Here is a 16,467-nt window from a genome sequence, read left to right on the forward strand (position 1 = left end):
AGGTTCTTTGGAGCCATGTGGGCCTCTGGGAACCAGGGAGTGGGTGCTCCCACCTCTTTATTGAGGTTTGACCTCGCTTGGGCTTGGTGTTTTCTGCCTTGTTTGGAAGCATGAGGCTCTCAGAGTAAACAAAGTTTGAAAACTTGGTTGGGTTCAATTTGTGCCAAGACTGTTGGTGCCCATTTGGGCTCTAGACTGCACCTATTTCTTTCATTCATTTCAACTGAACCTGGCACTTACTAGTGTCTGCTATGCACATCCCAGATTGAGAAGGACGTCACAGTGGCGCAACAGCTCTGCCTCACCTGGGGGTGAGCACGCAGGATGCCATCCTAACCCCAGAGCTGGGTGGATTCTGAAAGGGATCAGACTTCTGCCTTTCTCTGCTTTGCCCAGGCCTTTGGTGTACCTGTTGCATCCCTGTCTCCTATAGTGAATTTGGGATCCCTTTCCTTCCTTCTTCACTTTTCTTGTCCTTTTGCTCTCCAAATTGTGTCTGGAACCTCAAATCTCGTTTTCCTGTGGCTTCTTGTCTTGCCCTTCACAGTGTAAGGTGGCACCATTCTGTGGCTATGGTCATGGCTGTGTTTGTGGCCATGGCCGTGGTGGTCCTTGGGCCTGGCTCTTGTGTGCCTTCTCTGCCTTCTTTCTTCCTGTCCCTTTGCCCATGCCACAGACTTTTTAGAGGACTCTAATGTCCATCTCCTACTTGGCTCTAGGCCTCTCCCTGCCAGCTGGAGCAACCCCCGTCACCAAGGAGGGGGTCTCCTTATTGGCATGTAAGGTCTTGTTCATGATCACCAACCTTGCCTCAGCCCTGCTGGGCGACCAGGAGGCAGCACAGCCACAGCAGCATGGCATGACCCGTGCTGGTGGGCAGCATAGCTCATCAGATTTCTGTGGCAAAGATGGGAACTCCAGAGCCTGCTTGAGCAGAGAGGGTTAGTGTGGGGGAAGGGCAGTGCTGGTTGCAACTGCTGCTGCTCAACTAGAGACGCGAGAGGGCAGACTTTTGGCCTTCAGCCTCATTCTTCTGGAAAGTGCATACATAAAAGATCACCATCTAGGGAAGACCATTCTGGGTATTGCTAGAAGCAATGGTTGGAAACACTCAGAGGCTGTTGTCGGCTGCTCCCTATTGGCTCTCAGCAGAGAGCCCAAGGAGGAAGTCAGCTGAGGTGGAGAAGTGGAGGGAGACTTAGTAGTGGGGCGAGGTGACTACCAGTTTGGCTGGGCTACCTGACACCGAGGGACTCCACTCCTGAACTGGCAGAGCCACACAGCAGTTAGAACACAGTCTCTGGGGTTCCGTGTGATTGGGTTCAGCATGGGGAACTTGTTAGCTTTGTACACCAGCAAGTTACAGTGCCTTTATGTTTCTCAGTTTTCCAGTCTGTGAAATGGAAAGAATACAGGTGCTTACCTCATGGGGGTGTGAAAGGAATAAAATAAGGACCCTGGGCAGTTGTTAGCAGCCAGACTTGACACAGGAGGGGGACACTGTCCTTGTCCCCATTTACCCAGGCAAGCAGGCCGAGGCCCCTGGGCTGTGCCTGAGCCATCTGGGCATGTGCAGGTCCTACTGTCTCAGAGATGCCAGGCTGTTGCGTGGGCGCTCAGCAGCGCTCAGCAGCACCCAGGCAGCCGGGACTCCCTCCCAGGGATCCTCAGCATGGCCACAGCCAGCATGGTCCTATCCAGTCCTGCCAGCAGTTAACACAATGAAGACTGTGTTTCCAGCAAGGCTCTGCGCCATGCTCTGGGACAGGGTGGGACATTCAGGCCCCAACTGCACCCCTTGGCTCCTGGGCCTGCCGACCAGAACAGCTGGTTTGGCTGGTCACTGCCAGCTCCCTCAGGGAGCCTGTTTCCTTCTAGGGCTGGCTCTGGCTCAGATATGGCCGCAAATCTTGGCCTCTGGCTTGGCCTTCACATATGTGTGTATGTGTATTACCTGCAGTCTTGGGCTGTATGTGGTCTCCTTTCTTCCAGCAGCATTGGGCTCAGAAAAGTTGTTGCTGCAGCCAAAGAACCACCTGTCATACCACACCCTCCACCCCCAGGGAGAACCAGTTCACTCTCATTGGCCTGTGCCTGAACATGGCCAGGTTGGTGAAATGAGCTTATTGGCTTCGAGTTTAGGATAAGGTCAAGTGTGTCTTGGGGCTGGCACCTGAACATAGTAGGCTAAACCTATGGCTGTGGTGCCAACATCCCATATGGGCACCTGCTTATGGCCTGGGAAAATTGCAGAGGATGGGTCAAGTGCTTGGGCTCCTGTACCCATGTAGGAGACCCAGAAGAAGCTCCTGGCTCATGCCTTTGACTCATTTCAGCTCTGACCATTACAGCCATGTGGGGAATGAATCAACAGATAGATGACCTCTCTGTCTCTTCTTCTGTCTATAACTCTACCTTTCAAATAGAAATTATTTTCTAAATGTGCCTTGTAGTTCTGTAAGAGCTTATCTTCCTACAAGCCTTTCCATGTGCTGCGTCCCATGTAGACCATGAGGTTGCTCCTGCCTCCAGGCAACCTGCCCTGCCTGCTCCTGCCCTGTGGCGTTCCCTGGGCCACCTCTTGCTGGAGTTGGCTTCCCCTCCCCAATATAGTCACCCACGAGCTGGGCTTGCCCACCAGCATGCGCCTCCTGTGCTACAGTTTTGTCATGGCATTGGTGCCCAGCAAAGACTGACAGTGCCCATATGTCTTCCTCCCGCAGGTTTGAGAAGATGGTCAGTGGCATGTACATGGGGGAGCTGGTCCGGCTGATCCTGGTCAAGATGGCCAAGGAGGGCCTCCTGTTTGAAGGGCGGATAACCCCGGAGCTGCTCACCCGGGGCAAGTTTAATACCAGCGATGTGTCGGCCATTGAGAAGTAAGTCCTACACTCCCATCCCTGGTCCTGAACGTGGTGGGGAGCTGGAGGAGGGCTGTGGACTGCTCAGTACTACCTGTGGCACTTGAACATGAGGGCTGTGACCCCAGCAGTGTCAGGGCCAGCCTACCCTGCTTCCCAGTTGACCCATCTTGAGCTATTCCCCTGGGCTCTTTGAGAGTTCATTACTGCATGGTCCAGGTAGCAGCAGGTACTTCATGGGTGATCTGTCTGCTCAGCAAAATAGCCCTCTCTCCCAACATTTCTCTGTTGGCTGCTGGGCATAGCAGGGACTGGGAGGCCCTAGAATCATGGGCAAAGTCAGGAACAGCCTCCCATTTCTCTTGGTCACCAAGGAAATGAACCCCTAGAACCAGCTCCAGAATGCGTGTGAATTGTAGTGAGGCCCTCTCCCCAAACACATCATGCCAAAGCAGATGTTGGTGACGTCCTCTCTGCCGTCCATGATCCACAGCTCAGCACTGTAGTGGACTCTGAGCCTGTGTTGAAAGGAGGCCTGCACTGTGGGACGTGGGCATCTCACCAGTTAGATATAAGCTCCCTTGCATGCTCATTTCATTTTTCCATACATTTTCAAGTACCCCTGCAAGCATGTGTTATATTTTTGTAAAGATGCCATTTACACTCCTAGTAAACTATTAAATACTTGACTCAACCAACAAAAGGTCCAAAGGTCACATAAGCAGAAAACTAAAATTTGACTGAAGCACATCACAAAAGGGAGGACTCCCAGACTCCGCGACAGCTAGATTCCTAGAGTCTTGTGAACCTGCTTCTGGGGTGCAGCAACTGCATCCCCCCTCATTCTCCCATGCCTAACATGTCACATCCCAGCCTGAAGTTTTCCCACTACTATCTTCTCTTCTGGGGCACTTGAATATCAGTTAATTCACTTACTTGAAAAGCTAAGACAGAGCCCTCCAATTGTTTGGTGCATGTTACAATGCCCCAAAGATCCAGAGCTGGACAGATCACTCAGTCCATGGGCAGCAGGGAGCCAATCCTTGAGCCGTCACCCTGCTGCCTGATAGTGAGCACTAGCAGGAGGCAGAGCTGGGACTCCGGGATGAGATGTGGGCCTCTGAAGTGATGTCCTAACCCCTATACCACACACCTGCTCTGTGACTATGACAATCTAATCCATATTTCATAGGCACCTGCCAAGGTTCCCGGCTTCTACCTGGCCGGTAACTTTGGGCCTGGCATGCTTCACGTTGCCTGCTGTGGTGCTTAACACCTGTGTGCTGTCCTCTCCCCTCACAGGAACAAGGAAGGCCTCCACAATGCCAGGGAGATCCTGACCCGCCTGGGCGTGGAGCCATCCGATGACGACTGTATCTCCGTGCAGCATGTGTGCACCATTGTCTCCTTTCGCTCAGCCAACCTGGTGGCTGCCACACTTGGTGCCATCTTGAGCCGCCTGCGCGATAACAAGGGCACGCCCAGGCTGCGCACCACGGTCGGCGTTGACGGCTCTCTTTACAAGACACACCCACAGTGAGTCAGCCCTTGGCTGTCATTGGCATGTGGTGCCCATTGAGGCCCAGGGCCTCCTCCGGATCTCAGACTGCTGTTCCTGGCCAACTTCTATACCTGTTTGAGAACGAATGTCCTTAGCCCATTGTTGCTGGCGTTGCTCTGTGCCCCATCATCTCTGCCACAGCTGTCTCAGGGACAGGGTGGAATGTGTGTGGGTCCTTATCATAGTGTGGATCCCACGGCAGCAGCACCCATGTGCTTGGTGTGGAAGCACCTGTTACAATCTCCCGAGTACTCAGATGCCACTTTTTAAAATTTATTTCCCTACTAAAGTTGTATTTATTTTGAGGACAAAGAAACAGAGAAATCAAAATTTTCTACTCACTGGTTCCTTACCCAAGAGCCCTCCATGACTGGGACTGGCCAGGCCCAAACTCAGAGACAGGAGTACAGTCCTGATGAATGACATGTTCCACATGGTGGCAGCAACTCAGTTGAGCCATCATCACTGTTCTCCAGTGGTCTGCATTAGCCAGAGAGTGAAGTCGGGAGCTGGCGCTGGGTGTTAAACACGGGGCCTGTGATATGGGATATGGGGGCCTTAATCAGTAGGCTGCATGTTATTTTTAAGTGAGCAACTTGTTGACCGTTGGCACCTGGCAAGCCAGAGGCAAGGTATGGATTCCAAGGCTGCCCGTTGATGTGGAAGCTGCATCCATAGTCTGCGGGCTGATCTCAGCGTCCACAGACTGTGCGGCCAGGAAACCTGTGGCTCAAACCTGTGGGTCAGCTGTGCGTTGTGTCCGTTTCCCTGTTGACTCCCTGGGACCTGGTTGGTTTGTGCAGGACATCGGATGTTTCCCTGTGTGCATAGAATGTGCATGTGCATCAGCATCCAGGTGCTACGTCTTCAAGCTTGTTTCTGTGACCTTAACATTGATCACGTCCTGGCTCAGACTCAGACGGTTCTAAGGGGCAGAGGTGGAGCCGCTTGGGTGATTTATGCACTAAGTTCATAGTTTTACCACCTTTTCAAAAATTAGTAAAAATTGTTGATAATAAAACCAGACATTTTTTCTTTCCTTTTGATGTATTGATTAATTTTTTAACAAGAAAGCCTAACAATTACATATTGAAAAGCTTTGGGGCCTGACACAATAGCAGAGTGTCTAAATCCTCACCTTGCAACCTCTAGGATCCCATATGGACGCTGGTTTGTGTCCTAGCTCCTTCACTTTCCATCCAGCTCCCTATCTGTGGCCTAGGAAAGCAGTTGAGAATGGCCCAAAGCCTTGGGACCCTGCACCCGCATAGGAGACCTAGAAGAAGCTCCTGGCTTCAGATTGGCTCAGCCCTGGCCTTTGTGGTTACTTGGAGAGTGAACTAGCAGACGGAAGATCTTTCTGTCTCTCCCTCCCTCTGCTTATCTGTCTTTCTACTGAAAATAAATAAATCTTTAATTTTTTTCAAATTGTTGTTAAAAACACATAACATGTCATGCAAACCATTTTTATCAGTTAAGTTTTATTTATTTGAAGGACAGAGTGACTGTGTAAGAGGAGAGAAAGATTGTCCATTTGCTGGTTAATCCTCCAAAAGCCCACAATGGCTAGAGCTGAAGCTGAAGGGTCAGGCTGAAGCCAAGAGTCAGGAACTCCATTGGGGGTCTCTCACCTGGGCTGCAGGAAGCCGCGTTCTTGGGCCATCTGCTGTCCTCCCAGGTGTGTTAGCGGGAAGCTGGATCAGAAGCAGAGGTGGAACATGAACCCCAGTGCTGCGATGTGAGGTGTTGGCATCCCTGGAGGTGGCTTAGCCCTCTGTGTCACAGTGCCTCTTCTCCTGGGCCACTTTGCAGTGTGCAGTTCAGAAGCTGCACTAGCTCCTTGTCACATGGCATACAAAGTCGTTTAGGACTGCAAGTTTTTTTGTGTCTGATGTTTACATAACGGAATCCTTCCTCCTTATGTGTACGTGTGGCCATGTCTCATGTTTCCTCATCTTGTTTGCTATCTCTTCTGTAGCCCGTGTGCATTAAAATCTAAGGCGAGTATAGGCGGTGGCCTCCGAATGTAGAGAAGAAGGAACTCCATGAGCCCCACTCCCTCCCCAGACAGTGTTTCAGCTCCCATGACGGGTCTCTCTCTCTCTCCCTCTCCCCAGGTATTCCCGGCGTTTCCACAAGACCCTGAGGCGCCTGGTGCCCGACTCGGATGTGCGCTTCCTGCTGTCGGAGAGTGGCAGTGGCAAGGGTGCCGCCATGGTGACGGCTGTGGCCTACCGCCTGGCCGAGCAGCACCGGCAGATCGAGGAAACCTTGGCCAACTTCCGCCTCACTAAGGAGATGCTCCTGGAGGTGAAGAAGAGGATGAGGGCTGAGATGGAAGCGGGGCTAAGCAAGAAGACACATGAAAAAGCCGTGGTCAAGATGCTGCCCTCCTTCGTCCGCAGCACCCCTGATGGCACTGGTGAGCTGGCGACCCCCTTCAACCTCCACTTCCTGATTTGTCCGCTGACTTGTCACATGCATGGTTCGGGGCCATTAGCAGTTCTGTTGCTAGTTGCATTAGCCTCCTGCCCTGGCACTGCGTCAAGCCACGGCTCTGACTGCTGTAGAGGGTGCAAGTGAAGCTGAGCAGATCCCGTCGCAGTGAGCTTGGTACAGCATCACTCCCAAACCTGACAAACCTGTAGGGGCCCCCTGCGCCCTGGTGGACCCTGCAGTGGGGGTGGGATGGCGGGGAAAGGTGGGGGAAAGAATCCATTCCCCAGGGATGAACTTGCTGGCCCTCTCTAGAGCTAGGTCCTGTGAGGAGTCAAAAGAGATGCTTGGTGGAGCCTGGGAGTGAGGCATGTTTGTAACACGAGTGTGCCACTCCAGCTGTGTGGCCTGAAATCACCATCACTTTGCACTAATGCTTGGACAACTGGGACAGTTCTGCTCATCAGTGCTGGGCTCTGCTGTTTGGCTGGACTCGCTCTGCCTCTGCAATCAGCTAGGAGGCCAATCTCAGGCCGCTGGGGTTCAGGGTGCCTGGCTGGGTGCCTCTCTCCAGGGCGCTACCTGGCTGCACACAAGGGAGAGGGAAGATGCAGGCTTCCAGGAGGCCAAGACCAGAGGCTGACTCAGCTTTGCCTCTGAAGCCACTCAAACCAAGCCGGATTCCCAGGAGGAGCAGGCCTGCCTCCTTTGGTTACAGTGCCAAGGAAGCCGGGAGGGTTGCTTCTGCAGGTGCTTCATGTGTTGGCATATATCGCTTCTGCTGAGGGTCCTTAGACTCTGGGCACTACAGCTAGGTTCTTTAGGAAGCCCAGCAGAGTTGGTTTCTGGTGGCAGGTGGTTCAAGCCTTGGCCTTCGGCCCTTCCACATGGCCAAGTCTGTGCCCACTCCTCCAGTAAGCCTGTGCCATGCAGGAGGGAAGGATTCCAGCCGCTCACCCTGAGTTACCCTGAGGGTTCCCTGCTGGGAAGGCTGTCATCTTGGAGTCCCTGGCTGCCCCCAGGGTCTACACTCCACTGTTGGTGACATTCTTTCCGTTACTTGCTCCAGAGCATGGGGACTTCCTGGCCCTGGATCTTGGAGGAACGAATTTCCGTGTGCTACTGGTGAAAATCAGGAGTGGGAAGAAACGCACAGTGGAGATGCACAACAAGATCTATGCCATTCCCATCGAGATCATGCAGGGCACAGGCGAGGAGGTGAGGCTGTCCACTGGCCCCTACCAGTGGTATAGGGGGTCCTGGGATGTCCCAGACCTGCCCTGTGATGCCCGCAGCTAGGCGCTGTGGTTAGCTCAACCATGCCTGGTCTGTCATGCTGCAGGAACTGGGCAGTCCTGGAAAGGGGAGCTGCTCTGTGTGTGTGTGTGTATGTATGTGTGTACACGTGCGTGCGTGTGTGTGCACACTTAAAATTTCATGCTGCAAGGGTAAAGGCGGAGACAGCATGGGTGTCCCTCTTGCCTCCTGAAGCTCTTTGACCACATCGTCTCCTGCATCTCCGACTTCCTGGACTACATGGGCATCAAAGGACCCCGGATGCCACTGGGCTTTACATTCTCATTCCCCTGCAAGCAGACAAGCCTGGACGCGGTGAGTGTGGGGCAGGGCCAGCTCCTCTGAGGGCCACTGCCAGCCTTGGTATCATCCCTGTGTGGGGGACTGGCCGCTCACATGCCAGGGGACTGGCCAAGGCCCCATTCACACCCTGAACATCCATTGAACCCGCTCCACTCCTCTGCTGGCATGCCCGAATCCTTTGCTTGGGGAATGAGGGGCAATGTCCCATCAAAGGTCAGCTGGGCACTGAGCTCTGGGTACAGAACCAGGGATCACAGTTATGGTTCTTAGGGAGTCCCCATATTTTTACCCCCGCTGGCCAAGGGTGCGTATTGGGGGTATTGTAGGCACAGGGAACCCATTGTGCAGTCACCCAGGCAAAACTGGACATGGCCCAGCCTGCTGAAGAGCGGCGGGTAGCACTGCATGTCACAGGAGGCTCTGGAGTTGGTGTCCAAGGCCGTGGTTGAGGGGAGAAAGCCAGGTGAGGCCTCCTGCCTGGCTCAGAGCCACTTTTTCTTTTAACATCTTTGGGCATCAGCAGTTGCATCTGTCTCCATTTGGAGTTTTTTTTTTTTTTTTTAATTTTTTGTCAAAATTTTTTTCAAAGATTTATTTTTATTTGAAAGGCAAAGTTATAGAGAAAAAGAAAGATCTTTTGACTTAATCCCCAAATGGCCCGAGTAACCAGAGCTGGGCAGGTCCAAAGCTAGGACATGGGAGCTTCCTCCTGGTCTCCCAGCCATCCTCTGCTGCCAGGATATGAATGGGCACCCATGTGGGATGTTGGTGTCATGGGCAGAGGCTTAGCTTGCTATGCCACTGTGCCAGTCCATCTGGCAGGGTTTTTAAAAGGTCTGGTGACTTTAAGAAGCAGTTTATTTATACCCTCACCTTGTTTCTGCCATAGGGAGGATACCCCACGTCCCCACCCTTCCTCCCCATAGTGTATGCTGTCATGACAGTGAAACTTTGCTTTAGGGGACCTTTGGTGACATCAGTGGGCTGCGAATCAAGAGATCTGGGTTTTTGTCCAGTTGGTTGCCAGTTTATGAAAGCCATGGTTGCCCTGGTTTTCCCCTTTGAGGACTGGAAGAGCAGGGATGGTTAGCTGGAGTACAGTGAGGAGAGGAGAGGAGGGGAGGGGGTGGCCTGCTGCGCTGTCCAGGATGTAGTGGTTTGTGTTGCAGACTCTGGATCCCTGTCTGTTTCCTGGTCCTGGGCAGGGACTCACGTGGGTCACATGGTGCCTCCCCTGCCCCATCTGGGTTTCAGGGCATCTTGATCACCTGGACCAAAGGCTTCAAGGCTACAGACTGCGTGGGGCACAATGTGGCCACCCTGCTGCGGGACGCTATCAAAAGGAGAGAGGTAACGGTTGTGGTGCAAAGTGTGGTGGGTTGTACAGAATCCATACCATGCAAGAATGGTGACCAGACGGTAAAGGCTCCCTGTTGCCTGACTGCCAGGGGCCAGGCGGAGGTGAGCAGCCTCATTGCAACTGTTCTAGGCTGATCTTTAGCAACATGTGACTCAGTGCACATCTAGCAAGAAAAAGCATCCTAGATAGCGGCCAGGGCCTGGCCCCACTGACAAGACCTTGGCATCCTGCTATCCAGTGCAGCAGCACACAAGTATCCCACACCGCTACCCCAAGGCTGCAGCAAGCCCAGGCAGGCCATCAGGGAATGGCCCCTGCATTTGACCATGGCCCACCCTAGGGATTCCTAATGGCTGGGCAACAGAGTGGACTGGCAGGTATTTAAGCCAGCCAGAGCTGACCCTTCCCTACAGCCATGCCCCCTTCTCTTCAAAGGAGTTTGATCTGGACGTGGTGGCCATGGTCAACGACACAGTGGGCACCATGATGACCTGTGCCTACGAAGAGCCCACCTGTGAGATCGGACTTATCGTCGGTGAGTGTTTTAGGAGGTCTCCCTGAGGAAGGGAGGCCCAGGGTTTTCTGGTGGGGCAGTGTCCCTGGCAGTCCTGTTGCCACCCCAGAGTTCAGTGTTGGTGAATCCTGTGGTTCTCCGAGGGGCCCTCCCCTATCACCCCACTCCTGTCCACTGGCTGATCCAACACTAAAGAGTTGAGCTGCCCAGGTGGGAGGCCTCATGGACTCAGCCTGCTGGGGTGGACACAGACCCGTCAGGGCAGCAGCTCCGCTCGGCCAGTGTAGCAGGCTAAGCATCTGAGGCTCCAATGGCAGCAGCTCCACTCTTCTCCTGAGGGAGTGGCTGACATGTCCCTGGGTGATGTTTGAGATTTGTAGCTGCTGCAGCGAGTTCTGCAGGTTGCTTGCTTCTGTTCCACTGGCAAAGGTCTGGAAGATGCAATCCCTGATGCACAACACCTGGGGTGGCCCTGGGTCAGGGTGCTGGGGAAGTACCTGGCCTGGCTGCCGTCTGCAGAGTCTGCCTGCACGGAGAGGTTCTGTCTCGGATGCCCTTCTCCTTTGTTGTGAAGCCACTTTGGCTTCTGCAGAAATTCAGAGAGAGCAGCCCTGGGGTGAAGATTGCCCAGGGCGGTTCTGGGCTCTGTCTCCTCTTGCACCAGGCTGCTCCCTCCCTGCTACTCATGGCCAGGCTTGGGAAGGACAGTGACACAGCACATTCCCCCGGCAGCCAAGGCCTCACCTTTCTGCCTCCAGGGCCAGGCGTGCCCAACAGGGAACAGCCCTTGAGGATGGCCCTGGCACCAGACTCCAGCCACATTCAGAGCTGTCATTTTCTTCCCTTCATCCTTTGATTTCTTCACTGGGTTCCTCCCAGACCTGCGTTTCAGGGTCCTGGCCCTTCTGGTTTCTAGTTTGGATTTAAGAGCTGTGGATACCAAAAACAGGAGAGCTGCAGGGACATTCAGAGCATTTGTGAATTCTGCTTGTTTCTGCCTAGCAGTTACAACTGCAGTGAATGCTTCACTCCCATTTCTTGTGTGTGTGTGTGTGTGTGTTTGTATATTTGAAAGGCTGAGTTACAGAGAGTATGACAGGGTGTCTAAACAGAAAGGTGAAAACAGTCTTTATTATGCTGGCACAAGGCTCATTGGATTCACTTCCATGAGGACTGAGGAACATTTCCTTATGTATGTGTTTAGCTTGTTTGTGTCCCTAGCATGGCTACAAACATACATTTAATTGGATATTCTGATGCTACATGATGGTTATGGACAAAAGGTTGCACCAGCATGCATAGTTCTGATAATGTTTAACTGGATCCCCTTAATAGACCTAAAATTACTTTCCCATACATAGTGAGCTGCACAATGACTGGCACTGGGTACCATCATCCTGTGGTTGCATTCCATCCTGGGAGAGACTACTATCATGAGAAAGAGAGAGATTTTCTGTCCTGTGGTTCACTCCTCAAGTGGCCACAACAGCCAGGGCTAGGCCAAGCTAAATCCAGGAGCCTGAAACTCCATCCAGGTCTCCCATGTGGATACAGGGGCCAAGCAATTGGGCCTTTCCCAGGTCTTTAGCAGGAAGGAAGCTGTATGGAAAGTGCAGCATCAGGATTGGAATTGGGGGTCATGGGATGTCAGCGTTCCAGCAGTGGCCTAACCCCTTGCCCCACAGCTCCAGCCTCTCTCTTTCTTAGCTCCTTATGGACTGGAACAGCACACAGACCGTGATCCTGCCCCAGCCCTCGAGGAAGTACAGTTTTGGCAATAGCTTTAGTGAGTTTAGGACCAGAAACTAGAGGCTCCCAAGCCTGTGGAAGCCACACTGCAGACCATGGGCATACCCAGGGGAACGAGCCTCTTCCCTCAGGTCAGCATGCATGGAATTTTGGCACAGAAAGGGGAAGAGGGTATTGTGGTTAAGGGGTTTGTATTCACAGTAAGTCCCAGCTCCTCCTCCCCGTCCTGCTTCCTGCTAATGTGTAGCCCAGAGGTAATGTGATGATGGCTTAAGTTTGGATCCCTGCCACTCCTATGAAGAGACCCAGATTGAGTTGCTGGCTCCTGACTCTCCCTACCTGTTAAGAATATCTGGGGAGTAAATCAGCAAATGTTTGTCTTTCAAAAAAATTTTTTTGTGGAAAATAGATTTCATAGCTATGTTAATTTTGGTACAAAAAATTCTTCGATGATCCAGGGGTTGGGCCCGGCGGCGTGGCCTAGCGGCTAAAGTCCTCGCGCCTTGAACGTGCCAGGATCCATATGGGTGCTGCTTCTAATCCCGGCAGCTCCACTTCCCATCCAGCTCCCTGCTTGTAGCCTGGGAAAGCAGTTGAGGATGGCCCAATGCCTTGGGACCCTGCACCCACATGGGAGACCTGGAGGAGGTTCCTGGTTCCCGGCTTCGGATCGGCGCAGCACCGGCCGTTGCAGCTCACTCGAGGAGTGAATCACCAGAGGGAAGATCTTCCTCTCTGTCTCTCCTCCTCTCTATACATCTGACTTTGTAATAAAAAAAAAAAAAAAGATCCAGGGGTTGGCATGGTGGCCCAGTAAGTCAGGCCACTTCTTGTGATGTCAGTGTCCAACAGTGTCAGTTGGAACCTCAGCTTCTCAGGGAGGTCATGTGTTAGTATAAATGTGGCCCTGCCTGCCTGGGTAGGCGTGGGGCTCAGTGTGAGATGAGTCCAGCAGACACTGTCTGGGTGGCTGGCCTCACATTCCCTGTTTACGTTTCACAATTTTCCTTGGAAACCTCAGGAAAGCAGAGCTGTGGCTTCGTTCATCTCAAAAGCATGCCGCTTGTCTGTGGAGGGCCACAGGACTCAGGCCCTGAGGCAGTCCTTCCCCACCCCCACCCCCTGCCTAGTGTTGGGGTACTCACCACTCTCGCTGCGTGTGCCAGGGACGGGCTGCAATGCCTGCTACATGGAGGAAATGCGGAACGTCGAGATGCTGGAAGGGAACGATGGGCTGATGTGTATCAACATGGAGTGGGGTGCCTTTGGTGATAATGGCTGCCTGGATGACATCAGAACCAACTATGACCGACTGGTGGACGAATATTCCTTAAATGCCGGCAAGCAGAGGTAATTCTGCCCACAACAAGGGCCGTGAGAGCAGGTGGTCACATCTGGCCTCTTTGCTGAGGCAGACAGTGTGAGCAGGGGCGGGGTCTGGCAGAGGTTTGGAGACTGGCCCCTGTGATTGGCTGCTGCACTTGGCTTCTGGTCTGAGGACAGCAGAGGGCTGACAAGGATAGTAATATGATGATGGAGATCCCAGGCGGTCCTGCTGATGAGGGAGAGGGAGGAGGCCCTGTCCTTGCTGGTTGCCGGTTGCCCCGTCTGCCTCTGCATGACGCGGGGCAGCCATGAGTGTGCTGCCCGAGGGCTGGCAGTGGCCTGGTACCTTGCCCTGGGTGCCCAGCCTGCCTCCTGTCGCAGGTACGAGAAGATGATCAGCGGCATGTACCTTGGGGAGATCGTCCGTAACATCCTCATCGACTTCACCAAGAAGGGCTTCCTCTTCCGGGGGCAGATCTCCGAGCCGCTCAAGACACGGGGCATCTTTGAGACCAAGTTCCTCTCTCAGATCGAGAGGTGAGTGCAGGGGCTCGCCCCAAGGGTGGAACCAGCTGGGCTGTGATGTGGTTGGCCCCTAGGGGTGGGGCTCTCCCTGGGCGAATCCTTTTATTGGGAGTCCCCTGGCTTTTGTACAGCTCTCCTGCTGGGTGGACATTGCTCTTGTGGGATAGGAAGGATACAGTGCAGGTGCTTGGCTGCCTTTCTTTGTCTCATGCCATGAGCATTTCACTCCTACCTTTGCCGTGAGGAGGAGAAAAAGGGATCCGAGAAAGCGAGAGCATTTGTGCCAATGGCACCTGGGTCTTAGAAGGCTTGTGGTGGCTCTGCACGGTCGTCACCTGCCAGAGCCTGCAGGTGCTTTTGCCCAGGCAAGGCTGCTGTCAGTTGCACAGCTCTATGGTGTTGAGTGCTTGCTTGCCTTTTTTCTTTTTAATTTATTTTAAAGGCAGGGTTAGAGAGAGCAAGAGATGGAGGGGAGTGAGAGAAATCTTCCAGCCTCTGACTTACTCCCCAGATGGTTAAGAATGGCTGTGGTTGGGCCAGGCCAGGAGCCCAAGTCTAGGTGTCTCACATGGGTGATACAGGCCCAAGCCTAATAGTAAGGAAAGTCGTCATAAAGGGAAAACTGTTCTGTATATAGCTTCTGGAAATGTTTGAAACAATTACTAGTCAAAATGCAAGCAATAAAGTGAAGAAAGAGTTGCATCCTTTACAACAATGCAGAGCAAGTATGGTAGGTGAGAACTTTGGCAGATCTGGTCTTGAAGCCTGCCCTACCCAGCTGGCCATGTTTTCAGCTACTCAACTCCAGCCTCAGTGTCATCATCTTTTAGATGGAACTAACCAGGGTTGGTACTGTGGTGTAGCAGGTTAAGCTTCTACTTGGGGTACCAGTGTCCCATATGAGCACCTTGCTATCCCATTTCTGACTCAGCTCCTTGCTAATAGCTTAGGACAGCAGCAGAAGATGGCCCAAGTCCTTGGGCCCCTGCACACATATGGTGCAGGGGGAGACCTGGAAGAAGCTCCGGGTCCCTGACTTCAGACTAGTCTAGCTTCAGCCATTGTGGCCACTAAGGGAGCAAAGCAGCAGTTGGAAGATCTCTTTCTCTCTCTCTCCTATTCTCTCTGTAAATCTGCCTTTCAAATAAAAATAAATCTTTTTTTAAAAAATGAAAATAATCCTTATCGTTAAATCCCATGAAGAAGAAAAGCCAGTCTGGGGACATGCAGCCTGTGCAAGGTGAGGGAAGGGGGCTGTCAGTCCTGATGGAGAGGGCAGGGAGAGCTGTGGTGTGTGACCTTGTGATACCGCTGTGTTTCCCCACGTGCTCCCTCCCGCCAGGGATGGGATGGCCAGGTCCTCTAGAGCAGGGAGCAAGCAGGACCAGTCTTCCGACTGGTGCTGGCCATATGTCTACAAAGCCCTGTGACCCGGAAATGCATCTTCAGGAAATAATCCAAACTGCATACAAAGATTAGTAAATATGAAACTGCATCAGTGTTTATCTTGTGTGAAGGAGAGACAGCGATCTCCCTGCTGGTTCATCCCCCAAGGCCTGTGCAGCTGGGGCTGAGCCTGGCTGAGACTGTGAACCTGGGGCTCCCTCTGGGTCTCCCCAGTAGGTCTGATCACCCTCTGCCTTCCAGGATGCACAGCAGCAGGTAGCAGGACTCAGAAGCTGAGCTGGGACTTGAACCCAGGGGCTCCGAGATCCAATGCCGACTCCTAGTGGCGTCCTTACCACTCTGCCAGATGCCCCTCCTCAGGTGGTGATTTCATAATAGCAGACACTTGGAAAGGAGTGAGATGGCCACAGACTGCCCGACGCCATGATGCTACAGGCCTGGAATGGGATGCTAGTTTAGCCATCTCTAGTCCTACGCACCAAAAAGCATGTCAAGAATCACACAGGTGCACACAATAGGGAGAAAAAAGGAAAGCACGTGCATGCAAAATAGGGTTCCCTGTCACAGGTTGTAAGCATGGCATCCTTGTTCATGCTGAGAAAAGCAGATGGGGATGAAACCTAGTGAATGGAGATTTGTCGAGGCATTGGAATGGTGGACAGTTTTCATTTCCCAACTTTTCAGTTTTCTAGATTTGCCAAAATTCAGCATTAAATTGCTAAAAATAGAGCTTATTTTATCTATTTCTTTTTAAAGATTTATTTTATTTTCATTACAAAGTCAGATATACTGAGAGGAGGAGAGATAGAGAGAAAGTGGAGCTGCCAGGATTAGAACCAGCGGCCATATGGGATCAAGGTGAGGACCTTAGCCACTAGGCTACGCTGCCGAGCCCTATTTTATCTATTTTTAAAAATGTATTTCTTTGTTTGCTAGGCAGAGTTACACAGAGAGAGAGACAGAGCTATTCTTTCCACTGTTTCAATCCCCACATAGCTATAATAACTGTAGTGGAGCCAGGCCAAAGCCAGGAGCCTAAAATTCTATCCAAGGCTTCGATGTGGGTGACAGGGGCCCAAGCCCTTGGGCCGTCTTCCACTGCCTTCCACTGAATTAGCAGGGAACTGGA

At 52.7% G+C, this 16,467-nt stretch overlaps 1 protein-coding gene across 3 annotated transcripts in view; it reads left to right on the plus strand.

The window, feature by feature from the left end:
* The window catches only part of HK1 (hexokinase 1), a 90,915-nt gene that overhangs the window by 71,851 nt on the left and 2,597 nt on the right, over window positions 1–16,467 (plus strand). For all 3 annotated transcript variants that reach the window (XM_058672048.1, XM_058672050.1, XM_058672049.1), the window contains 9 exons: window positions 2,724–2,879; window positions 4,164–4,397; window positions 6,540–6,844; window positions 7,928–8,076; window positions 8,350–8,469; window positions 9,712–9,807; window positions 10,253–10,352; window positions 13,247–13,430; window positions 13,788–13,943. In XM_058672048.1, coding sequence (XP_058528031.1) covers window positions 2,724–2,879; window positions 4,164–4,397; window positions 6,540–6,844; window positions 7,928–8,076; window positions 8,350–8,469; window positions 9,712–9,807; window positions 10,253–10,352; window positions 13,247–13,430; window positions 13,788–13,943 — 1,500 coding nt within the window. The remainder of the gene's footprint in view (window positions 1–2,723; window positions 2,880–4,163; window positions 4,398–6,539; window positions 6,845–7,927; window positions 8,077–8,349; window positions 8,470–9,711; window positions 9,808–10,252; window positions 10,353–13,246; window positions 13,431–13,787; window positions 13,944–16,467) is intronic.

The sequence above is a fragment of the Ochotona princeps genome, chromosome 13 (genome assembly GCF_030435755.1).
Source record: "Ochotona princeps isolate mOchPri1 chromosome 13, mOchPri1.hap1, whole genome shotgun sequence".
NCBI lineage: Eukaryota > Metazoa > Chordata > Mammalia > Lagomorpha > Ochotonidae > Ochotona > Ochotona princeps.